At 35.7% G+C, this 25,522-nt stretch overlaps 2 protein-coding genes across 11 annotated transcripts in view; one reads left to right on the top strand and one right to left on the bottom strand.

The window, feature by feature from the left end:
- Nucleotides 1-7,642: 7,642 nt before the first annotated feature.
- gcm2 (glial cells missing transcription factor 2) lies at nt 7,643-14,790 on the bottom strand. Its single transcript, XM_058765220.1, has 5 exons — nt 14,515-14,790; nt 14,010-14,262; nt 13,076-13,188; nt 12,551-12,676; nt 7,643-9,680 (listed from the first exon to the last, which is right to left on the bottom strand). Exons 1-5 carry the CDS (start codon nt 14,608-14,610, stop codon nt 8,775-8,777), a joined length of 1,494 nt encoding a protein of 497 aa, XP_058621203.1. The 5' UTR covers nt 14,611-14,790; the 3' UTR covers nt 7,643-8,774.
- Nucleotides 14,791-14,939: 149 nt separating this feature from the next.
- sycp2l (synaptonemal complex protein 2-like) overlaps nt 14,940-25,522 on the top strand; it is a 67,715-nt gene continuing 57,132 nt past the window's right edge. For 4 of the 10 annotated variants that reach the window (XR_009269041.1, XM_058765211.1, XM_058765216.1 and 1 more), the window contains exons 1-26: nt 18,261-18,576; nt 18,759-18,877; nt 18,972-19,071; nt 19,156-19,180; nt 19,264-19,349; nt 19,473-19,561; nt 19,766-19,800; nt 19,887-20,029; nt 20,130-20,182; nt 20,286-20,331; nt 20,433-20,525; nt 20,620-20,680; nt 20,872-21,035; nt 21,140-21,176; nt 21,270-21,312; nt 21,474-21,507; nt 21,586-21,626; nt 21,708-21,765; nt 23,153-23,199; nt 23,312-23,357; nt 24,012-24,114; nt 24,221-24,267; nt 24,369-24,495; nt 24,580-24,647; nt 24,714-24,771; nt 24,888-24,983. Coding sequence is in view for 8 of the 10 variants with exons in the window: in XM_058765211.1 (XP_058621194.1) it covers nt 18,385-18,576; nt 18,759-18,877; nt 18,972-19,071; nt 19,156-19,180; nt 19,264-19,349; nt 19,473-19,561; nt 19,766-19,800; nt 19,887-20,029; nt 20,130-20,182; nt 20,286-20,331; nt 20,433-20,525; nt 20,620-20,680; nt 20,872-21,035; nt 21,140-21,176; nt 21,270-21,312; nt 21,474-21,507; nt 21,586-21,626; nt 21,708-21,765; nt 23,153-23,199; nt 23,312-23,357; nt 24,012-24,114; nt 24,221-24,267; nt 24,369-24,495; nt 24,580-24,647; nt 24,714-24,771; nt 24,888-24,983 (2,011 nt within the window). In the remaining 2 variants the exon portion in view is untranslated. Of the gene's footprint in view, nt 15,210-18,107; nt 18,240-18,259; nt 18,577-18,758; nt 18,878-18,971; nt 19,072-19,155; nt 19,181-19,263; nt 19,350-19,472; nt 19,562-19,765; nt 19,801-19,886; nt 20,030-20,129; nt 20,183-20,285; nt 20,332-20,432; nt 20,526-20,619; nt 20,681-20,871; nt 21,036-21,139; nt 21,177-21,269; nt 21,313-21,473; nt 21,508-21,585; nt 21,627-21,707; nt 21,766-23,152; nt 23,200-23,311; nt 23,358-24,011; nt 24,115-24,220; nt 24,268-24,368; nt 24,496-24,579; nt 24,648-24,713; nt 24,772-24,887; nt 24,984-25,522 lie in introns of those variants that run through there. The other 6 variants (XR_009269042.1, XM_058765218.1, XM_058765215.1 and 3 more) reach the window with 5 other exon arrangements.

Raw genomic sequence — 25,522 nt, 5'->3', positions numbered from 1 at the left:
AAATGACAGAATGCTCCAGCATCAAAGGACCTGTGTTGCTCATTAGTCAGAAAAGGCGTTGGAAACGTCATCTCCCTGCAGCAGATCTTCATTTCTGCATACACCAGAGGAAATCCTGTACAAATCATTGTACTGTGATGGAGAGCGATTAAATTTTTAGTTTTTAATGTGCTGATCATTGTGATAATGTTTTGTCGAAGATTTTCTTGTTATTTATACTAATTTAATAAAAGTATGTGTTTAAAATCAAAGAAATTAGGGGTTTTAAACAGATGCGGCAGCAAATTAGCTATAAATGAGTTAGGGACCATGGCTAACTATTGACATTCCCTTGTCATTTGAGATGTAATATAGGCTAAAGCTAGCAACTTAATAAAATATTGGGAATACGTATGTAACGGCACATAACTTTATTTGCCAAAAGACTGTAGTATTTTGAAGATCTGTCTAATCTGTGCCAGTTACATTTGAGTGAATGGAGCCACAACAGTTGTGCCCATATTGCTATGAATCATCTTTATTGTTCGCGTTCTCATTGGTTTGTTGGCATGTGCGTGATTGCTGTCAGATCTTGATTACAGAAAATACTATTGTATTTGATATAACTCATCCAAATCATCCAAAACATCCAATGTTTTTTAAGTCATCTAAAAAAATCTTAAATCGTTTATCATAAAAAATATGTTATACATATTTGGCAACATGCTTGAGCTAACTAATCAAAATAAACTGCCACCCAATGGCTATTCATGGCAACAGTCCTAGTTTTAAATTGACACCTGAAGTGGAGTTAAGATTAATAAATTAGTAGCATACCTGGTTAAAGAAATCATTAAAGTAAGTATATATGCTACAGACTTCCAAACGTACAGTGACCGGATTGAAATAATATAGTGCTTTAGAATTAGGTTTACTTTATTCAAAACTTAAATAATTGCTACTAGCATAGCAATATTACAAATGGAACTATTTCCTGAGAGTGGCCTGTATGTGACCTTTGCATGAAATGAAATGAAATGAAATGAAATGAAATGAAATGAAATGAAATGAAATTAAATTAAATTAATTTAATTTAATTTAATTTAATTTAATTTACTTTAATGAAATTAAATCAATCAATCAACTTTTAAAGTTAATATTTTTATAATTTCAATATAACCATGGACATAGGCATTCTTTGACCTTTGCAACAGTTACACTTGATTTGTGTTAAGTTCCTCGTCTTCCAATCACACACATTCCAGCACCAATCAGTAGCCAATATCTTGTACTATGGAATAAAGACTAACCTGTTGTTATGCAGTCGTTCATAGCAATCAAACAGTTTCTTTGGGCTGGCATTCCATTTGCTAGCATTCTTGCTATGGTTCATGGATAAGGACAAAACAACAGTATCCATCAGTAAGACATGCTTCCTCTGAAACCAGTGTGTCAGATCAGATGTGCAGTGTGAGAAATGTCACACATCCTGTTTGTCCTATTCATGTGGTCCTCTAAATGACAAATTCAGGCATATTCACATAGCATAAAACGTGTTCTCAAAGTTCTGTGTATTTGTGAATTTGGAGAAACAAATGTTTTCTTATAATGTAAAAAATCATCATAATCCTTGCTTATTGACTGGAATGCAAATACAACTAAGAGTAAATTTAATTGTATAGTTTTAAAGAGGGAACAATATTAAATTAATATGGAGGATGTTAAATCTTTTTAGAGATTTATCAGAGAAATGTTCCTATAGAGAACTTTTAAAATCTTCAAAATAAACCCTTCCATGTACATATTGAGTATTTGACAAATGCTTTTAAATGCACTCTTGTGCTGGAAACTTGTGAAAAGATTTTAAAACTCTTCACTTCACTGGGTCAAAGAAGCATGCATGTGCTTTCAAAGGGCTTTAAAGCACATAGTAGCACTTCAGCCGCTGACCTGATTGAGACGAAAGAGGTTGAGACACAAAGAACAAAAAGAGTTGATGCATGCTCTCATGAGTTCGTGTGCACCAGACTGCAGGTGGAGAGTATGAGGAGCATGAGACCTAATGGCTGATATAAAGGAACAATAGAGACAGTAAGAGGTCATTACTCAGACTGTCATAGCACACACCACCTGCGCTCTCTCCTGTTAATGCTTTACACACACAGAGAGAGAGAGAGAGAGAGAGAGAGAGAGAGAGTCTGCTGTGACTGTCAGACTTCATGGTAAATGAATAGGATATTGATCCAATTGATGTGAAAGTAATATAAAATGTGTGTGTTTTTTTTATTTATATATATATATATATATATATATATATATATATATATATATATATATATATATATATATATATATATATATATATATATATATATATATATATAAGGTGTAATAATTTAAATGTTAATAAGGTCTAAAGAAAAGCATGAGAAATAAAGTTGTATTATTACTTTACAAAGTTATTACACTGAAGTGTTTTTTTTTTTTTTTAATTATTATTATTTCTTAGAAAAATAATAATGATGATTAAAAGGTCAAATCTGACCATGGATTGAGAGTGGTATTTGCCTGCATTTAACAACAAATGTGATAGCATTCACAGGATAATAATATTATTGATGGAACTGTAGCTTACCAGAATTTTTTTTATAAAGCAGTATTTAGGTAAACATTCAGTCAATATGTGTGTTTTCCGAGAAACAAACGCATGCCTTCAACATTGCCAGCATAACACTCTTGCAGTTGAGCTGCATTTAAATCAAGATGTGCGATATCTCTTTTAGAGTAATTTCTCTAGAAGTCCAACTCCAGTCTGAGTTTTATACATTTACTAACGGCTTGTGTATCTCAAAAGTACCAAAGATGATATGGGGTCATATGCAGTGAAGTCCAAAGCTCAGTGTGTCTCTCATCACTCAGGGATGTGGTGCCACTCGTGAATGTGTCTTTGAAGTGCTCTGTGGTTCCAGAGAATATCATGCAGCTGTCTTTGAGTCTGGCCTATCTCCTATTCACTGTTTGTAAACATCACCGCTTGAAGTTAGCAGCAGATTATGATGGCTACCAGCCCACAGCAGAAATATAGGGGTTAAAGAGATATAGTGTAACATCAGTCATATTTTCATTTAAAAATGTTTCTTTTAAAAATGGCTTGCCTGTTTGTGACAAACGCGCAAGTCATTTTGTTGATTACATGATCATGAATGACATGAGGCAATCTCCAGTGAAACTGCTTGTGTTACAAAAACACAGAGACTAATGATAAAAAAAATACTCCTCTCTCTTCTTTTAACCTAATATGCAGAAATAGCTGTATAAGTCATTACATTTACATTTACATTTACATTTAGTCATTTATCAGACGCTTTTATCCAAAGCCACTTGATGACAATGATGACAACAGAAGAAATATTAGTGTTGAAGCTTTCACAGAGGAGGTTCTGGACACCTCCTTTCACTTTTTATCATAATGTAATGTAACGTAATGTAAAGTTTATTTATATAGCACTATTAAAACAACACATGTTGACCAAAGTGCTTTACATCATCTCAATACAAAAAAAAAAAAAGACAAACATCACCTAAGACAACAATAATAATAATAAAAAATTATCAACAATAAGGATACGCCATGGCAAACAAATAAGTCTTTAGCTGTACTTTAAAAACATGTACAGAATCAACATTCTTGACATGTGAAGGTAAACTATTCCAAAGTCTTGGGGCTACTGCCGCAAATGCACAGTCTCCTTTCTGGCTTAACTTTGTCCTTGGAATTTTAAGTAAATTTTGATTTGTTGATCTCAAAGTTCTTCCACTCTTATGTTCAATTAGCAGCTCGGATAGGTAAGTCAGTGTGAGGCCATGCAAAGACTTATACACTAACAAAAGAAGCTTAAAATCAATCCTATACTGTACCGGAAGCCAGTGTAGAGAAACCAAAGATAGAGTAATATGTTCCGCTTTTTAATATTCAATAGCAGTCTTGTGGCAGCATTTTGGACCTTCTGTAGCCGTTGAATAGATGCTTGACTAATACCCTTGTATAACGAGTTACAGTAATCTAGTCTCGAAGATATTAGTGCATGGATCGCAATTTCAAGACTCTTGAAAGTCAGAGATGATTTCATCTTTGCCAAATTTCTCAAATGAAAAAAACTTGACTTTACCACATGATTGATCTGAGAGTTCAACTTCAAAGAACTATCAATATAAATACCCAAAATTTTAACTTGGTCTTTGACATAAAATGACAGTGGCCCATGATTTAGCTCTGCTACACCCCTGGCTCCTTTGGGGCCAAAAACTACAATCTCTGTCTTGTTTTCATTGAGATATAAAAAGTTAGAGGCCAACCATGTTTTTAGATCGGAGAGGCAAGACACAAGATTTCCTACACTATTTTCATTTTTTAATGGTAGATAAACTTGCAAATCATCTGCATAGCAATGGAACGCAATTTCATACTTCTTAAAAATGTCTCCTGATGGGATCATATACAATGAAAAAAGTGTAGGGGCCAAAATAGAGCCTTGCGGCACGCCCCATGTAGGCGATGTCGAGCTCGATGTATATGCGCCATATCTCACTGCCATGCTTCTAGCAGTTAAGTATGACTTAAACCAATTCAAAGCCTGCCCTTGAATCCCTACATACTTTTCTAGCCGTGAAAGCAGCACCATATGATCTATCGTATCAAAGGCTGCAGTTAGATCTAATAAAACTAATACGGCTGAATCGCCAGCACCCAGTGTCATCAGTAAATCATTAAAAACATTTTGACAAAAATGGAAGATGGGAAACCGGTCTATTGTTAGTCAGGTCGGTTGGATTTAGGGTAGGGCTTTTTTTAATACAGGTTGCACAAAGGCCTGTTTTAACATGCTGGGAAAAAACACCTGTACCTAAACTTTTCTTTACAATCTGAAAAATACTAGATCCAATAACCTCAAAGTTTTCTTTTAAAAACCATGGAGGAACCATATCAATAGCTGATCCAGTAGGTTTTAACCTACTTACAGTTTCACAAAGCTGCTGAAATAAATTAAAAAATGCTGTAACAGCCATAAAAAATTCTTAGGAACAAAATGAAATATAAATGAATGGGATTGACATATGAACAAACCTCTGTAAAAACTGAAGTGGGAATGTTTGGCTCAGTGCTTGAGAAAAAATTAATTAGAAACAGCCTTTATAGAAACGTATTGTAATTGTTACTTTTCTTTCCACTAGTCATGTTATGGAGGCAAAATAGCCCAAAATCTCCAAATTGACCAGTGTATGTAAAAAGTATAATATTTCATTTGGCTTTAAAAAGAGATTTTTCTTTAGGTGGTGTTGCCTAAGGAAATGCTCTGAAATTGAAACATTGTTTACATGTGATATTACAGTTGTGTGGGAGGACAAAATGGTCAACCCTATTCATACTGGGGTTGATGACAGCGAAGACTCCATCTCCACTATATTAACAGGATAATCTAATTAATCTAATTAATCAGGATAATACATTAACTATATTAACAGGTTGATTCCTGTGGAACTGGAAACTGTGGAACTGTTTAGGTAGAAACTTGTCTGAAAGCAGACATTATTGCAATTCCATTTGGTGGGGCTATGGAGAGTAAACACTTTTGCTTTCCTAAACATACTTATGACATTAAATAGGGCTGAATGTCATTGCACTACTTTGGTTTGGGCAAATGTTGCCATCTTTGCCATGTCTCAGGTTATGTAAACTAACTTTTACTATTAAAAAAAAATCTATTTACTAAAAATATTCCAGGAGTTTCATAATAAGATATATACAGGGGTTGGACAATGAAATTGAAACACTGGCCAAAATAGTTTTGGAGGTTTATATTTGCGCTACATGGTGGCCAGTCTTCACTGATTGCACATTCCACCAGTAAGAGCAGACTGTGAAGTTTGAATTAGCAGAGCAATAGCACAGCTGTGCATAAAATATTGCAATGCACACAACATAATAGGAGACTTCAAGTCAAGTCCGAGTTCAAAAGGGGACAAATTGTCAGTGCGCATCTCACTGGCGCATCTGTGACAAGGACAGCAAGTCTTCGTGGTGTATCGAGAGCCACGGTATCCAGGGTAATGTCAGCATACCAAAATGAAGGACAAACCACATCCAACAGGAGTAACTGTCAATGCAAGAGGAAGCCGTCTGAAAGGGTTGTCCGGGTGCTATCCCGGATTGTATCCAAAAAAACATGAAACCACAGCTAATTAAATGTGCACTTCAACTCTCCTGTTTCCACCAAAACTGTTCTTTGGGAGCTCCACAGGATCAAAATACATGGCCGGGCTGCTATAGCCAAACTTTTGGTCACTCGTGCCAATGCCAAACGTCAGTTTCAATGGTGCCAGCAGCGGAAATCTTGGGCTGTGGCTGTGTATTGCTCTCTTATGAGTCCACCTTCACTGTCTTTCCCACATCCGGGAGAGTTAAGTTGTGGAGAAGCTCCAAAGAAGCTTACCACCCGGACTGTTGAATGCCTAGAGTGAAGCATGGGGGTGGATCAGTGATGGTTTGGGCTGCAATATCATGGCATTCCCTAGAACCAGTACTTGTGCTAGATGGGCATGTGATTGCCAAGGACTACCGAACCATTCTGGAGGACCATGTGCACCCAATGTTTCAAACATTGTACCCCGAAGGTGGTACAATGTATCAGGATGATAATGCACCAATACACACAGCAAGACTGGTGACAGAGTGGTTTGATGAACATGAAATGAAGCTGAACATTTTCCCATGGCCTGCAAAGTCACCAGATCTGAATATTATTGAGCCACTTTGGGTTGTTTTGGAGGAGCGAGTCAGGAAACGTTTTCCTCCACCAGCATCACGTAGTGACCTGGCCACTGTTCTGCAAGAGGAATGGCTCAAAATCCCTCTGGCCACTGTGCAGGACTTGTATCTGTCATTCCCAAGATGAACTGATGCTGTATTGGCCGCAAAAGGAAGCCCTACACCATACTAATAAATTATTGTGATCTAAAACCATGTGTTTCAGTTTCATTGTCCAACCCCTGTATATATATATATATATATATACATATATATATACATATGTATATATATATATATATATATATATATATATATATATATATACATATATATATATATATATATATATATATATATATATATATATATATATATATATGCATATATATATATATATATATATGTATATATATTAGAATATATTATATATATTAGAAATGTTAATAAAATTAATGTTAATAAAATTACAAATCATTTTATCGGCATTTCAAGTTTCATTTTCTTAAATTGTGTAAAAATCGGAGATATTATTTACATTATTTACAATCTGAGACATTTACATAATTCTGATTGACCTATCCTTGCAATGAAATACTTACTTTATACTGCAAAAATATTGATGTAAAAGTTACATAGTTCAAAGGATACAGCATTACAGGAATGACCCTGATTGACAGTTTGCATGTCTTTGGCCTGAATTACAAAAGGATCATCAAGATGAGAAATGTGGTGATGAGAAATGAACGTTTGTATTTTTCAACTAGCTGCAGGTCAAGAACAATCACAACGTCTGGCTAATGATGCCCCCCACACACACAACGATACCCCCCCCTCCCCCTCCAAGCAGACATACACTTAATCAAACACACAATTATTCACAAACCAAATCATGACTGGTGACTGACATTACACTAATAAATACAGCATTTGTGAAGGCTTAATAGAACATCTGAAAACATAGCTTAAGTGTGTGTTAGTTCATTCCTGCGTGTTTGTCTGTTACAAAGTGGCTGTGAGGAGAGATGCTGTCAGCAGCAGGTATTACAGCTTCTTTGGCTTGCACTTATAGCCTGTTAACAGTATCCTTGCCTTTATATTTCTGTGTTCTCTTTTTGCTGGACTGTCAGATATTTTATCTGTCTGTTTAATTGTATCTCTTTTTCTCTGTCAAGTGGAGTGGTTGGAGGTCTGTAGCCTGTCAGGGCACCTCTCTCATTCAAAGCAGCCGATAAATTGTTTGTGATTATCCTTGATCCCTTTCTGACAGTGGAATATTCTTCGCTGGATTCAGATGGTTTATGAAGAGTGTGTTCGCTTTCTCTCAGATGCCTTAAAAGCTTTCAGTCACAAAGCCCATGATTATATGTTATTACATCATGTTTTAGACTTCCTATATGAGCAAACATTGGTATTTTTAAGAAATTATCTGTGAGTGAAAGCTAAAAAGGTATTAGGATTTTCCTGTTTTACAATCCCAAATGTATATTATATAGATTTTTTGTCTGATTCTTTGAGTTTCCTCTTAAAAAGATCAATTTGACTAACATAATAAGTGTCTTTTTTCTATTGTAGATGAACATATGTTTGTTCTAAAAAGTATCACGCTGTACATGCCCTCAGTTTTGTTAGAGAGACCATTTTAATGAACATCAAATATATAAAAAAAAAAAACCTTCCTGCCTTCCTTGACACTTTTTTTTAATTTCAAATACAACAGCTAATTACCAATCATGGCTTTAAACACATTACTTGAATATATGGAAATGTACTCAACACTGATGTCAGTCTGTTTAATCAATATGAATCAAAAGTTTACATAAAAATCCACCAGCTATCTACAATCACTTTAAAACTAAAGACGTTAAAACAGCTCAAATACTGAATATAAATAACAACACATTTCTATGCACTAGCTTTGTTATTAAATGTTTGTTTGTTTTTTGCTTTGTTTTGTTTTTTATACCCTGTTTGGTCTTTCTGCAGTCCCTCAGTATTCTCCGCTATCGTACCTAAAGGGATGTGACATTCGTTCAGGGTAACTGTTTGAGCTGTAACTGCTGTAGCGATAGCCCTCAAAGTTTTCAGACCTCTCAATTTTAGCTGGGAGCGTGTCCTGGTATGAGAGGGCAGATTTGATCACTCCCGAATCCTCTGGAACCTTCAGGTCCGAGTAGGAGTTGGAAGAGGCTTCTTCCAAGATTGAGTTACAGTTAGACAGGCCTTTCACATCATAGATATTCTCTCCATATTTGACAACAGATGGCTTGGGGCATGGCTGGTAGGACACTTTTGTGGTTGTGGTTATTATAGTCTGCAATGCTGCCGGGGTGGCAGGGGCAGGTCCTGTGTACCTACATGGGTAGTCACTGTTGTAGTAGTGGTGGTTGGTGTTGGTTGGCAGTTGAGAGTAGTCTCCTCTATCCCCATAGGCACCTTTACTAAGAATTTGCTTCCAGCCATGATGCTTTCCTGTAGTTTCTGCATAGCTCCGCTCATGGCTGCCTAATGGACTCGTGCCATGAGGCATGCCACTCAGACTGCTCCCCGACTTACTGGGTTCTGTCTCAGTTTGTGGGCTAGAAGGATCCTTATACAGTGCTGTTGGATAAGGCCCTGAGCCAAGGTATCCTGGGACTGCAAAGTCATACCCACAAGGAGGGCGGGTCATATACAGACGGTGGTTGGCAGGCTTCTGCAGTGAGCTCGGAGCATCCGTCATGGCCGCTGCTGTGTGTGTGTCATAAGGGAACTTGTAGGGCTCTGTGTTCTGGAAAGAAGGATAGTGTTGGGTCTGTATTGGGAAGTTGGACTCTGCAATGATGCTGAAGCGCTCTGGGCCCTCCATGGTGAGCTGGTGGATATTTGGAAAGGCCATGTCATGGTAACGTCCAGGCTAGTGACAACAGAAAATCGAAGATAAGTTTTCTGCAAATGGCCCTTCATATGGAGAGCTGCCAAAAAGCATTTAATACCTAATCCACTCAAAAGTCATCATATCATTGTAAACAGCACATTTTTAGTTCTGTATACAAAAAGTAGAGGTTTTTGATTCACTAATTACTCTTACTTCAAAAACAGCGATTTTACCACCTCGTTGCTGAGGAATGTGATGTAGCGATCTAGTATCCATTCTTGGCTATTTTATAAATAAAAGTCATGGGACAGGGTTGACAACAAGTTTCTGTGTGTGCGCGGTACAATCTGCAATCTCCTGATCTCTCTCTCTCTCTCTCTCTCTCTCTCTCTCTCTCTCTGTGTGTGTGTGTGTGTGTGTGCACTGGTTTGGGTGGTTTATGGGGACAAAAAAGTATATAATGACATGGGTATGACAGAGATATTACAATGTGAAGGTGGTTTATGAGGACACTGCCTATATTCCCGTAATTCAAATAGCTTTAAAAAAACATACTAAATGGTGTTTTTCTGAAAATCTAAAAATGCACAAAGTTTTCTGTAAGGGGTAGGTTTAGGTGTAGGGTGATAGAAAATACAGTTTGTACAGTAGAAAAACCATTATGCCTATGAAGATTCCCCGTAAACAACCAATACCAACATGTGTGTTTGTGTGCGAGTGATGTGTGTGGGTTTGTGTGCATCACTTAAAGCAGTGCATTAATATAGAACAGTGATAAAACTGATTTCGAACTACGAAATGGTTTTAATGCATACCAGCCAGCCAGTCAGAATCAAGTATTCAGACAGATCATGGTACAACAGTTATTTCTGGCCCTCAAATCTGATTGGCTGATAAGAGTGGGATATTCTAATGAACTCCAACCTTTTCACCATTTCTATCACTCCACTTGCTGTATTTCTCACAGCGAGTGTAATGGCGGATGCCCTAATCCACTATAATTTTAAAAATTATACTGTTTTTGTCACGGGATGTAGTTTTTAAGAGATTTTAGGTGAGAATGTACTTGTTTAGACTTCAAATATACAGTTTGTTCATAAAGATAACGTCTATTTGAAAATTTGCTTCGACGGTTTCGGAGATGTAACCTCCAGGGTGTCAGCGGGCGTTCAGCGCTCATGAACCCACAGAGAGCAGCCTCACCTCGGCCAGCTCATCTGGAGCCGCTGGCTCTGATATTTCTATAGTGGCGAAACATGAGATATAATTTGTTTTGGGTAAATCTAACAGGCAGTCTTTGGTCTCATTAATCTATTATTTGTTCCAGAGGAAATAGTTTTGGCTTTAGGCAAAATCTCATCACGTTATATTTTATGTAATATTAATGCTGTAATATTATTCAATAAATATTATTTATATAAATAAAAGTAGGATTTAAAAATAGTATTTACTATTGAGAAATGGTGTATGTGTTCGTGATGGTGATTTTAGTTACATTATTCCACCATTAGATGGCGACAAGAGACTGTTTTTATTAATGAGTGCTGACTTTTATAAGTAAAGAATTTTATATTGAAAGAGACTGAAACAGGGTTGTAAACAAAGAAGTTATTTTTACTTTTCAATAACAGCTTGTAAGACGAAGCCAACAAAGGCTCTGAGCAGCGCTGTCATCGGAAATCACCCTTAACAGATGAAAGATATCGCTTTCCTCAGAGGACATTCAAACTAATGTTTTATTGTGAATATGAGTTTGAGCTGAAGAATAAATCAGATGCAGGTAATCACACTCGCTCAGTCCTTCTCGCTCTCATAATACTCTACATAATACGGTGAGCTTTTAATACAGTAATACAATAAGTGTTCAATGAAGCAACACAACATTCCTACGTTACAAGTTCTAAAGTGAAGTTTTCGAATGAGTAACCGAGGCTTGGGCTCAGCTGTTAAACTATCAACTTGAGATTTGAATTTGTGGCTGAAGCAAGTAGTTCTGCACAAAAGAGAGTTTTTAAAACAACAACTTAACCATTGTTGTTTCTTATGTATTTACACACCCTTGCCGTCGAACTGTTGCATAAATGCAATATCTCACTCGTAGCATTGCGATATGGCTGTATATGGCTTGTCTACGGCCACATCACAGCTGTGCCGGTATACAGCCATATCACACTGCTAAAAGAGTGATATTGCTCATATATAAGTCTCAAATATTTACATTATTTAAGATCTGCACAGTCTCTTGCTACATCTTATAAGTGGTTAGGGGAAGTTTTTCATACTGAGTGTTTCCTATGATTTCAGTGGTTACCTAATATCAGTGGTAACCCTTTTATAGCTGGAATAATGCAATACGGTTTTGTTGATATCACAATACTCATTCATGATATCTTATGGTTGTTTAAATAAAACTTAATTTATGTTTCTTTACCTGAAGCAGACAAAGAACACTTATAAATATTATGGCCACATTATAAAGCCTTTTGGATGTTTACGAGAATATTTTTTTTTTTAATGGTACAGTAAACAGCCACTCATAAGATATAGAAAGATACTGTGCAGATCTTAAACAATGTCAATATATGCAACATATAAAACACTATAGAAGCATTATACAAATCACTTAACAGAATATAATGTGTTCGTCATGTGTCAGAAATCATCATACTCTTAAAGTTGTAACCACAAGGTGAGTAGGTTAATATGTTATAATGTCTTAAGAATACCCTTCTAATGCATAATAAAATAAAGGCTACAAAGAAGGTATAGTTGTGTGTCTGAAAAATGTTTTCTAATTGCTACATAATTATACTGTAAATAATAATAATACTTCTAAATAATACATAATCATTTTGTGTTTTTGGGATTAACATTAAGTGTCACAGTTTTTATGAATATGTGTGTGTTACCTCTTGCTCCACCAGTCTTCTTTTCTGTGAAAAGTGAGGTGAAGACATCCTTCTCTTCACTGCACTCCTTCTTGCCTCTGTTTCAGACTTACTCTCTGGTCTGGGGTGGTCATGTACTCCTTTTGCCTTAAAACAGGCAGTGTAGTGTGAATGGGGTATAGGGAAAAATCTCACATTTATATGCATAAATCATAACTATTTACATAACTGTTTACAGTGACATCAATCTGTGCAATTAAAGCTTATGGTTTTTCTAAAGTATTTAATACTTAGTAAACTGTAAAAGGAGTTGTTTACTTATGTCTACCTGATGTTTATTTCTACCTTCTCTGATTCTTCAAAAAATGACTTGGTGTACTCTTAAGTATAAAAGTTTATTCAGTAATATTAAATTACATTTTTGACTTTAGGCTCCAGCCCGCCTAGGTCTTTTGAATAAATTAAAAAATATGTCATGTTTTGGTTATTTGACTAAATATTTCTAAAATGTCATTTGCAAATCAAAACATTATCAATTAAACTCACCTGGAAAAAAATTGCCTTCCCATCTACTCTCCAAAAATTGGTTACTGGATAGCCACTGTGACCTCGGCACGGAATCAACTCGAGAGCTGAGTTACAGTTTGGACAAAGCTTTTCTGCAAATGTATGAATAAACAGTATTATTATAATTACAGATTTTATTTTTATATTTTAATGAAATTCTCATGTGTATAGCTTTATCAACTGAACACAAGTCAGTGCAAACAAGAGGTTAAGTGTTTTGATTGAGCCAAACAGTCAAGGTCATGAGTGAGAGGGTCAGGCTAAACTGACATAAAAGAGTGTGCCAGGGTCTGTCAGTCTATTGAGCATTCTCACTGCAAAATCTATTATACTATATACTGGTTCTTTAAAGAAAACAATTGGGACGTTCTAAATGTAATGGATTTAATGGTTATAATGGGAATAGTATTGGTTTTAATGGAAACTATAATGGTGTCTACTGGTAAGTGATGGATTCTATTGGTGGGATGTTAAATTCTATTGAAAAAAATGCCCAAAACACACTACAAAAAGGAATTTTGTAATGGTTTTACTGGAAAAAGCTAATGGTTCATAATGGTATTTTAATGGAAACCACTGGAATTTCTGTGATGGTTTCTATTGGGCTTCTATTATTATTTTTTTTAGCAGGGTAGGTATGGGATGACATCTAGAATTGACACGCTGATCTGAAAAACCTATAATGTAACATCATGAACTCCATCCAATGCGAAAACGATATACAGAAAATAAAATGATTCTTGATAAGAATGCGATTCCTTGCTATTCATATATTTCAAAGGTATTTCACACTACGCGCTACAACAAGCCTGTAGTGTGAAATATGTTTGTTCGTTCTTATCAGATTCGTTTCTTACACGACCAACTCGTTTGGTAGATGCTGGGTGTTAGGAGACAAATTTCCTGAACGTACTTTGTTGTTTCTGTCGTGCCTTGTCACAAATGGCCGGTCTCAGCTGAAGTTTGGACCCGTCTGGGAGAGAGCAGTTCCGTGAACACACCACCACACCAAGACAGGACTTCTTCAGGATCTGACAGTTATGATTGTTGGTGTTCCTCATGGCCCATCCGCTCAGGTGTCTTTGTGCGTTCTTATCTTCACTGCTGTAGATATAACGTACATATCCATCCGTCCACTCCTGGAACGCATCATACTGCTTTGTGTCCTGGAAAAATAATGTTTTCATTATTATTACCATATTCAGATGTTTATTTTGCGAGAGGACATCTAATGCAATTCAAAAATTTGGACAGACATATAGAAACTATAAAATGCTTTTTGTGTAGCCTACTTTACTTTGTACAAATGAAAGTAAAGCTGAAACATTGAAACAAGAATGAAAAGTAGCTATACCAAAAGAAAAGGAAATATTATGTTCCGTTTTGCCTACAAATGCGTAAAAATATTAAATCTTTACCTGTGGAAGCTTGGGGTCGTTTATATCCCAGGTCATCTTCATCCCGAATGAACACACGCAATCTGAGCTGTCAAACTGATCTGAGGATTTGGACATGATGCGAGTCAACTCCGGATCATAGCAACCATAAGAATTAAAAAACAGCTTGAAGACAAAATTTTGCTCGGAGTCTAGATCATTTTAAAAAATGGATCATACATCTCGAAGTCACGTCTTTTGGATTTTATCTTGTAAAAATCCACGTTTGTGTGAGTCCGTCCAGGTGCGCTTCACACAGGTAATGGTCTCAGGTAAACGCTGCTGTGTATATGTAAAGAAGGAGGCTGGACTTACACACACACACACACACACACACACAGCGCGCGCGCACTACCTCAAACACTGAGTTCTTTCACTTTAAACGATCCTTGCGTTTCACCTCCACTAACGGCAAATCCTTTCGCAACAAAACCAACGACAGCTCGATATTTGACTACAGGGTGGAAATGGCACAGTTTGTGTTAAATAAAATTTCCTTACACATTCCAGATTTTATCTTTGCGTTTACAGTTTTAAGGGGAAAATTACAGCCTCTTTTAAAAGTGAACCCGACGGTGTGGTATTTCATGAGAAGTCAGCGAAATTTATGCGAGTGACTTTCACTGGGACTGAGCTGAGGCTGATGGTCACAGAACAGGACTGGTCCAGTTGGTAAGGTAATGTGATCTACTGCAGGTCATTAGCTGTTGTGTGTAAACGAAAAGCCGCACTGCTGACACAACACGGACCGGTCGTTAACACAACAAACACAACGCAGCTCATAAACACGCACCTTTTATGTATCTATATGCGATCACTGATAATCATTAATTAAAAAATTACAAATGCAAGTGATTTTCAGGTGATGCATCCACCCTGGACACGAAGTTTAAATGAATGGCGTTGCTTTTTTTCTGTTTGTAACATAAGGGTTCAAATAATAATAATAATAATAATAATAATAATAATAATAATAGACTGCAAGACTCTTGTAATTAGGTAATCCATTATCTATCAACTGGAGTCTTAAAGTAATCTCATTTCAAATATTCCAAAATACATCATTAAAAAAATTTAACTGGTATCTTGAAAAGCAAGCGAGTCTCCTCCTAAAATACATACCGTGTCTATACAAGAATACAAGACACCACAAAATGATAGGCGTACTGTACTAATGTGTTTTTAATTTAGTTAAATGTAGGCTACCTTTTGGGCTGCACGGTGCAAATGTAAGCTAACAGTGCTTTTTTTTTTTTTTTTTTCATTGTGATTGTTCAGTCTAAAAATATTTTAACAGTGCAAGTATAAATACATAAATAAATGTTTAGTTGGAATCTTCTTTTTGCAGAAAATACAAGTTGTCCTAATTTTTCACCAACAAGAATGTGATTTTCTTAAGACGATAATGATACTCATTCATACATACATATGAAGGCAAGCTGTTTTATTTGATAAATTTTCCATAATATTAACGAGACACTCAGTTGCGAGTACCGGTTACGCATTCGTGGTAGCAATTATTATTATTATTATTATTATTATTATTATTATTATTATTATTATTATCATTATTGTTGTTGTTGTTGTTGTTCTTGCCATTATTATTATCGTCATTATTATTATTAGGCCTATTATTTCATTTGATAAAACTATTGCAGCCTATCGTTTGTTCATTATTTTCTTTGTATTATTGCCTTGTTCCTTTGGATTTGTCGTCACTGATATATATATATATATATATATATATATATATATATATAGTATCATGCGAAGTTTCAAAGTTGCAAATTACTTTGTAGATGTAATTTGCGCACGCGCACACACAAATTCAGACAGGATTATTTTAGTCTTACTTCTTTATTTTTTTATACTTTACCACCATTAACTTCTGATTTCATGAGGGTGTCTGAAATTGTGGTGCGCAATGTTGCTTTATTTTCAATAAACGCAACAATGAACGTGTATACCTAAAATGTACCTTCATAGAATCGTCTGAAGCATTTCAGGAATAGACTGTAATTTCATAGCACATCATACAAGTCAATTACCGGGCAAAGACGCCTGTAACCATGAAAGCAAACGTTGCATGCATGCATAAATGAACGGATAAATGCATGCGTACATACATACATACATACAGACATACACACACACACACACACACACATACACATAAATATGTGTTTTATATGTAGAGAAATAGTATTTTTCACTGGCATTTTATCTCGATGCCAAGTCGGCGTTTTAGGCTACATCTACAAGTCCATACACAGCGCAAATGACGTGAATTTACGTAGGCCTATCTTTTGGTGCAGGCTTGGCTCATAAGTATGACTAATTATGTTACCATGCAGTTACCATACAAAGGGGTAGTCAGAACACTTCACTGATGCTACTATGTTACTACCCGTGAATATAAACTCTAATAATACCTCTGTATCTCTTTAAACTGTTTTACAAAAGCATCATAAGCCTTGTTTTGATCTTAGCCATTCGAATCTTTCGAACTGTCCTACAGGTTCAGGTTGTTAGAAGCATCTTAATTTTATGTGATTTTATACCGAGATTCTTTTATTTTCAATTGATTTAAATTCAATTCATTTTTTTTATTCACTAATATGAAAGGCAATCTAACAAATAACAAATAACCTGCTAACAAATAAATTACAATATTCATGTATTTTGTATTTTTATATTTATGCAAACTCTATGAAAAATGACAGTTATGTTTCTACAACCTACAGAAACTATAATGACGTTTTCACAGATCCAGCAACGTGTATTTATGACATGTTGGCTGCCCCCTCACTCCAATTTTTTAATGCTCTCTCAGACTTTCTTAAACCCAACGCAGATCAAACACTATGTATACAGTGTTTCAGAAAATATTCGTACTGTCATAAATAGTTGGTAATTAATAGTTAACACATTCTGAGTCTTGTTTTAATAAATAATTTTACCATCTTTACCTGAGACTACAATGTGATAAGAATGTCTAGTAGGAGCTCTGTATTTTTCCCTCTTTGTGTTTCTCTTTACCAACCAACAAGTAAACAAACAAACAAACAAATAAAGAACAACATTTAATTTACGATTCATCCCATGGATAATTCACTGGAATGCATTATGAATCTTTGCCTTTTCTCCACAAATCCTCACTTTTCTTTCCAGGTTTGTTTTCACTTTAAAAAGCAATTGTCTCCTCTTTTCACTTGTAATCCCTATTAGCAGTGTTTCTGTCAAAAGGACGGAAATCACATTGAAATATTATCACTCAATGTTCATTAAACATTTTTGGGCAATGTAGCCTATGTTACAAGGCAATGTATGTTAGCTAGCCTACATAATACAGACATAGGCTAGGCCTATATTACTACAGTGATATTTAACACGGCTGTAATATTGCTGTGGAAATAATCGAGCTTTTGGGGTTATGCATGGTTTGTTGTAGTGATTTATAATTTGTTGTACACTTTCTTTCAATATTCCATGATCGAAAGGTGAGTAATATCACCTCATTGTTCCGAGTTTTTAAAAATGCTTCATAAAGCATACCTTCCCCTGATTGTTTACAGGTTAGCGGAAGTCACTTCGCAAAGGGTCATGGGCGTAAAAAAGCGGATATAGAGCCATAATTAAAAGCCACGTGTGTTTAATTAGACAGTCTACAATCTGAAGAAGAGCTTGCCTGTTTGTGCATCATGAGTGTGAGTTGTTCTCTGGAGGTTTATTATGTCATTGTCGGTTTATATTAAAGATAGGTTTATACGGACTAATAAATCACTTTGGTTTATTGACTGTCTATTATCCTTGGGGTACTTGCACTATAATTTTACTTTAAATTGAAGCACAATGGACCCTATTGAGTTGTTTGTTGTTTTTAGTGTTCCACACATTCATCCAGTGCTTCTCTTACTTATACAGTTTACGTGTAGACTTCATGATGCCTTTGTCCAAACTAACCTTAGCATGGCTATTATGGTTCTTATTGAAGAAAAATCTTCTGTGTCCTTGGCCGATCGACTGGACGAAGTTGTCATTAAGGCAGGTTATGAATTTGCTTTTTCTGTATTTTCGTGCAATATCAACGGTTCTTTTTTGTAGGATTGTGACTTAAGTAATGTTACAATTATTCATGTTATTAAACATGTTTTTCAGTTTTGATTAAGATTCGCCATTGCAAAAGTGGACATTTCTTAACCATATACAATCTTACTCTTCGTCAGGAGCTGCATAAAAACGAACATAAGAACGTTGCCTTAATATTACGGGCAATGGAACATCTAATTAGTAAAGATGAAGATAGCATCCAGAAACTCGTTCATCACGGCTTGGTTGTGAAGATAAGCATATTTATCTAATTCTGATATAATTCTGATATGCTAAATCTCTAAATTGCTGGTCAGTATGACAATTTATAATCTGCTCGCTTTTTAAATGTTGAATTGGTTCGAGATTTCGTCAGAGCATCTCAAAGAACAATACAAACCACCCAGGGACGCCATGAATCTCATAGAAGTTTTCTACGAGGTTGCCATGGTAAATCTATCTATCTATATATCTATCTATCTATCTATCTATCTATCTAATTTTAAAGACCCCCCCCCCCCTTTTTTTTAACAGAGTCTGTGTCAGCTCACCATTGCAGGTGACCTATTCGAAGACTTTTATTTTATTACATTTTTTGTGTATAGCTTAATAATAATAATAATAATTCGGTATGGCTTGAAGGCAGCAATAAGATCCTGGATATATTTTTGCTGCGGTTTGGGGCTGTTGTTTTGGATTATGAAGTGCCTTTCTGTCTGCGTCTAGAGGTAATTGTCATAAAGCTGTTAAAAATGCAAAAAAAAAAATAATTAAAAAAAAATTAAATAATTAATCAAATAAATGTCTAAGACATTTACCCTGTGAAATAATTTGACATTATTTGTACACAGGCCATCAGAACCATAAACTCTATGTTGGACAGCAGTCCCAAAGATATAAGGAAGAAACTCTGCCAGTCAGATGACCATGTCGGGCTCTTGTAAGCTATCATTCAGCATACATTAATTGCCATTACAGAGTACGGCGGTTACACATCCATTTACACTTCAAATGAGCGACATCCCATTACAAGCAAGGCTGCGCTCTAGTGGACAACAGATTTCTGTACAGCACAAACAGACCTAGTTTCCGTTAGGAAAAAGGCGAATTTCCTCGCAAACACTTGCGTTGTCATTTCTTACAGAGAGAACTTGGCAAAAGCGCTGACAGACATTGGTGGTAAGCCATCATTTTTTGAAAAGAATAATCTAGGGACTTTGTGTTTGATACAATGTTAATTTTGTAATATTTGATGCTGTCACCAGATTATGAAATGCAGGTGGCCATTTCCGAAGCACTCTGCAGGATGACACCAAGGAAACTAAGAGAAGATTTTGCTGACAAATGGTTCAGTTTCAGAAGCTTTGCTTCAGCTTTTACTTCAATTCGTGACAAAGATTTTGAAACTGTATGTTTAGGCATTTTTCACTGCTCAAAGTACTAGAATCACCAAGCATGTATTGGTTTTAAACTGGTATTGGAATTCTTCTATTTTTCTTTTTTTAAAGGACTGTAGGACATTTCTGAATGAACTCAACAGTTATTTTGGCAACTCAAGAAGGTATATTTGAGTTTTGTTTATTTTTTACAATGCAGGCTTTATCCAGTCAGCGTTGTCCTGTAAAGTTTTGACATGTTTGCATGATCTTGTCCCTCTGTCCTAGAGTGTTCTCTTTCCCTTGTATTCAGGCATTTCTTGATTCAGCTGAGGTAAGCATGAAAGGTCTTATTTTTTATTTTTTTTTTTTCTTCTTCTTTCCAACAAGTTACTTGTACACTGCAATTTCTACCACCTGTTTGATTCTTTTTAGCTGTTCAAGCCTGAAGATGAGTTTCTAAAGGAGTTTTGGGTGGATTTCAACATTGGAACATCAACCATTAGTTTCTTTGTAAATGACCCAAAGGTGTGTCCGAAATATGTTTTGAAGTACAAAAAAGTTTTTTTTTATTTTTTCTTCAATCAGTAGTGTAGCTAAACTTAGCTTCCATTTGTGGTAGAACACACTGTGGGAGTTGATTCACCTGCCTAAAGATGTTGTCAGCATGTATGATCTTCAAGGTGGGATTAATCACAAATGGCCTTGACCACTACCATTTCTTCAGTTCATAATAAAATGTTTATCATGGCTTTCCTTATTAGTATTAAAACTAAATACAAATCTGAAGTAGATTAAATGTAATTTGGAATTGCTTTTAAATCTGTTCATTAATCGTATTTCTTCAAATGTCTATTTTATCTTATTGCTTTAGAGCATGATGATCGGAAGATATTGGAAGTTCACATGAGTACCCCACTCTCTCATGGAGAGATCACTGGCAAAATTGTCAAAATCATCTTTAGTGCAGAACACCACATCCAAACAGCCATGACAAAAGTGTTTCCAGATAAACCACAGTCTTCCTCAGTTTCAAAGGTGTTGGCATGTACTGTTTCCCAGTTTTTAAGGAATCATGGTCGTATTTAAAAATATCCCATACATGCCAGTGGTTATAAATTACATGTCCTTTTTATTACTAGGAAGCTCTGCAAACAGGGGATTGGCATCAGATAGAAGGCACGCACCTTACTCTAACAGATATGCTTTGTTGAAATTCATTTTATAGTACATTGTTCCAGATTTATCAGTATGAAATGTTGTCTTACACAGGAAACCAGCATGAACAAACATCAGTGCTGCAGACTTTTACCAGGCATGTTTACTTTGTGAAATTTCTGTAAATCCTAGTGTTTACATTTGAGAGAGCAGCAGGCATCTTGATTTCTGAATTTAATTTAAGACCGATTGATATCCGATTTTCTCATGGAAATGTGTTTTGTGTGTGTGGTGTTTTTTTTTTTTTTTTTTTTAAAGTCCATCTGCTGCGGAAACCAAAGTCATCCATCAGGTAACTATATATATCCAGATGACAAATTAAAGAGGTTGTATGGGCACCCAGTTTCACCAACTTCCAGTCATTTTTCAGCGTTCCCCTTTGAGTGGACCAAGCAAATATTCAAGATCCAAGTAAGACTATTAATTGCTGTACATGTACTCTCTGATAGAAAAAACAGTGGTTTTATGCTTTTCTTTCTTTGGTGAGTGAAGAGTCAAAGGAAGCCCAGGCCATGACATCTTTCAATTTAAGGATCATTCAGATTCGGAGGTATGCTTTGTGTGTGTGTACTTGGTATTCCCTACATTATGGGGATCAAATGTCCCAACAAGAATAGTAATAAGGTTGTGTGTGTGTGTGTGGTGTGGGGTTTTTTTTTTTTTTTTAAACCTTAATTGGGACATTTGTCTTGGTATACATGGAAAAACAAGCTCATAAATCTTACAGAATGATCTCTTTTAAAAATGCAGGAAGTTTTGTTTGAGTGCTAGAGTTTAGGCTAAGGGTGTAGGAAATACAGTACAGTATAAAAATCATGACATCTATTGAATGTCCCTAACTTTTGTTAGACTAGTAGTTTTTGCTGTGGAATTGGAATTGAGAATTGTAAAATATTTAACTGGTATCTCAAATTTTGGTGTCATAAGCTTATTAGAATTCAAGGTAATGTGGGTCAGAAACAAAAACTAGTGTGTGTGAAATGTACGTGTATAGTTAACAAACTGAAACTAAAATTAAAATGTAAAATAAAAAAATTGTTACTTAAAATATACATGTTAAATACTAAATTATTAAAAAAAAAAAATTCTAATTTAGTTTCTTTCAGTTTCATAAGCGTCAAAGGGGAAAAAAATAAAAAATAAACCATCGATCTGGAAGAAAAGGGCCCACATTTGTCTTGCATAACCCCTTTAAAACTCCCCTGCTGGTACTAATGTGCCAATGGACTTCATGGTCTGTTCTCTAGAATTTTACTGTGTTGGGTTTTTTTTTTTTTTTTTTTAATTCAGTAGTGTTCCTTTTCAAAATACAAAATTTTTATATGGTGCCAAAGCAGGTGTCACAATTTGCTGCCTTTTGATCTTTCCCCCAAGAACTAGTACTGGACACTTTAGAGCACACTTTGGATTCTAAATGACAAGGAATAATGTTTAAGGCCACTTGTTGAAAATTTGTAGTTTTCTGGCATATGAGTAGATGTGTATTATGTGGCTGCCCCAGGTGATCCTTGAGGTGTCTCAATGTCAGAGTGACACTTTTGACACAGACCGGTCAGGGAAGTCACATGACAGGAATCCAAAGACTATAGCGTTCATGACTGCTTTGTGGAGGTACCAGGTCAGTGGTGTGCAGAGACACCTATCAGGTCCACTGTCCTCTTAAACACCCTTACACTGTGCCATTTAATATGAATTTCTTTACCAACGTTTTGGCTCTCGATTTAGTTTAATTTTGTTTAACTTGATCTTAACGTACGTAAAGTGCCACTCAAATGACTACTGAAAATTATAAACTTGTAAAATTAAGTTACAAGGCCAGTTTTCTACCGTAATGGATTGTGCCATTAGTCAAATTGTAACCTACCTTACTTTTAAGTTCTCTTTAATTTTCTCAGTTTTTAAGTTTAACAAATTTAAGATTGGCTTTTTTAATTTAGGTTGCTCGTGCCAAGACTGTATTGTTCTGTCAGACATCATCTAACGGGTAAGTGCTATGGTCTTTCTGGTCTGACAGTGCTGACATCTAATTTTAAAATCAGTATGAAATGTAAGAGTGTCACTTACAGTAGTTTCCCTAAAACATTTTTCTTTATCAGGTCTACGAAATCCCTCCCTGACACTCTGGGAAGAACTCCTGTTAAGGTTAGCTAGAACATGTAAAGGCTCTGTTATTTGCAGAAATTTCATTCCTTTTTATTTATTTATTACAGGGACAATGCATATTAATAAACATTTGTCAATATGCCAGAGTTTGCCAAAAGGCTATTTTTCACCTGAAGTCCCTAGACAGATGGTAAAAGTCACCCTGAAAAAAAGAGTAAAAGTACATGTGTACATACAAAACAATTAGAAAAAAAGTACTATTAAGCTAAAATGTACAATAGAAACACAACAGATCAACATTCAGACAAACATCAGACAAAATGCATGGACACATACATGCACGCAAAAAGCCACCAGGGGGCAATGAGAGCAGGTCTAAAAGTAAGTTAATGTTGACCGCTCTGATTATCAATGAGCCATTTATTTAAGTGGATCTTAAATGTACTACATGTACTGTATTTAGATTTCTGATGTTTATGGGGGTAAGGTTCCACTCAGTTAATTGGTAATTTTATACATATTAGACAGCTGTACATTCAAGAATGCTGTAGTTTGCCTAATCAAGCTTTCTAGAAACCTGGCTTTGTACACTGAAAATTTTTGGCTCTTTGACTAAGTAGACTTAAGTAGCTTTGGACAAAAGCATCTGCTAAATGCATAAATGTAATGATGAAAAAATGTGGTTGATTGCAGAAGAAAATGAAGTTGATGCATTCAGATGAATGTTGTCTCCGCAAGGACACTCCACATGCTGTCTACAGCAGGAGAAAGCCTAGAGCTAAGGGCAAACTCAGAGGTAGGCTATCAGTTACTCATCCTGCAGGACTACATTACTTTATAAAATCCTTCAGATATTCTGCAACCTTGTTTTTATTTCATTTTTTTTTTTAACTCTTCCATAGTTCTTCCTCTTTCATCACCCAGCAGTAATGAAGAGGAGCTCTCTAAGGTAGAATGCCATTTTTGTCAGTAGATTTGCAGTGGGGGGAAAAAAATAGCTAAATTTATACAGGGTATAAAAACGTGGGTCTTTATTAATTTTCCTCCTAGTATTCAACACCCAAAGAAAGATTTCGAGGAAAGAAAAGAATGGCAAGTGAAGACTGGCAGTCTCAAGTCAAACTAGGGAGATCACTGAACATGGATTCATCCTTCAAAGAGTCAACTGCTGATTCAGGTATGATTGCATAAGGCTAGTCTCAGAAAATGGCTTATACTGATTTAAAGCTCCTAAACTTGTGCATCTCCCCCCCCCCCCAAGGTTTCCAAAACAAGACTGTTTCTGAAATCAGTTTACCACTGGAGGAACTTGATAATCTTATTGAAGAGGTACAAGTTTATTTCAATGTGGTGTGCTTATAATGCATGTTTATATTAAAAAATACATTTATTCAGCACAATTTGGATAAAGAAACATCAACTCCCCAGAAAAGTGAAGCAGATGAATTATCAGGTGAGACACCTCACAACCCCACATTTTTGCATACAGTGTTTACATCAAAGCCCAAAAGTCTTCAGAAATAAATAACAATTTTGATGGATAATTAAGGATACGTATGTGCCACACAGAGCTGTATGTGGGTCTGAAAGGGGACATGCAGCTGCCCAAACACCCGACATTCCAACCCAGAAGGCTCATGTCTAGCCCACTAGAGGATGCTGCAGGTAAATGTGTTCAGTCTTCAACAGCTTAGAGGATGTCACATTTGTGCTGCTGAACCCATGTAAGTTTAACCCTTGACCGCCACCTTTCCAATGCATATGAGAGTATTGAGTCTAGTCAAATTCCTAGTTATTTGTTTTTCTACCTTTTGAAGTTTTAAATAAAACAAAAACTAGAATTTTTTTTTTTTTTTCCTTCTGAAAAGTATGTGGGGCTGAAGAGCAGTAGCTCAGAAAGCCACACAAGATTCAAGTCCATCACACATTTACAGTTAAGCATTTGGCAGATGTATATAAGATTATATCTTATAAATTCAGTTCATGCATTCACTGGGAATCAAATCCATGAACTTGGCGTTGTTGTTGGCGTAGTGTATGATCTACAGTTTAAGATGCAGGATTGTGATACTTAATAGTTTAGGATTTGTTTAAATCGGTAGTGATGATGCTTGGCTTAGGTTTTTTTTTTTTTCCTCTCTTGCTCAAGCTCCACTTTCAAGTCTGCTCCATGCTTTTTTTTTTTTTGCTTGAGAGAAGGATAA

Source organism: Onychostoma macrolepis, chromosome 24 (genome assembly GCF_012432095.1).
Source record: "Onychostoma macrolepis isolate SWU-2019 chromosome 24, ASM1243209v1, whole genome shotgun sequence".
Lineage (NCBI taxonomy): Eukaryota > Metazoa > Chordata > Actinopteri > Cypriniformes > Cyprinidae > Onychostoma > Onychostoma macrolepis.
This window is presented reverse-complemented; position numbering and strand designations above follow the sequence as displayed.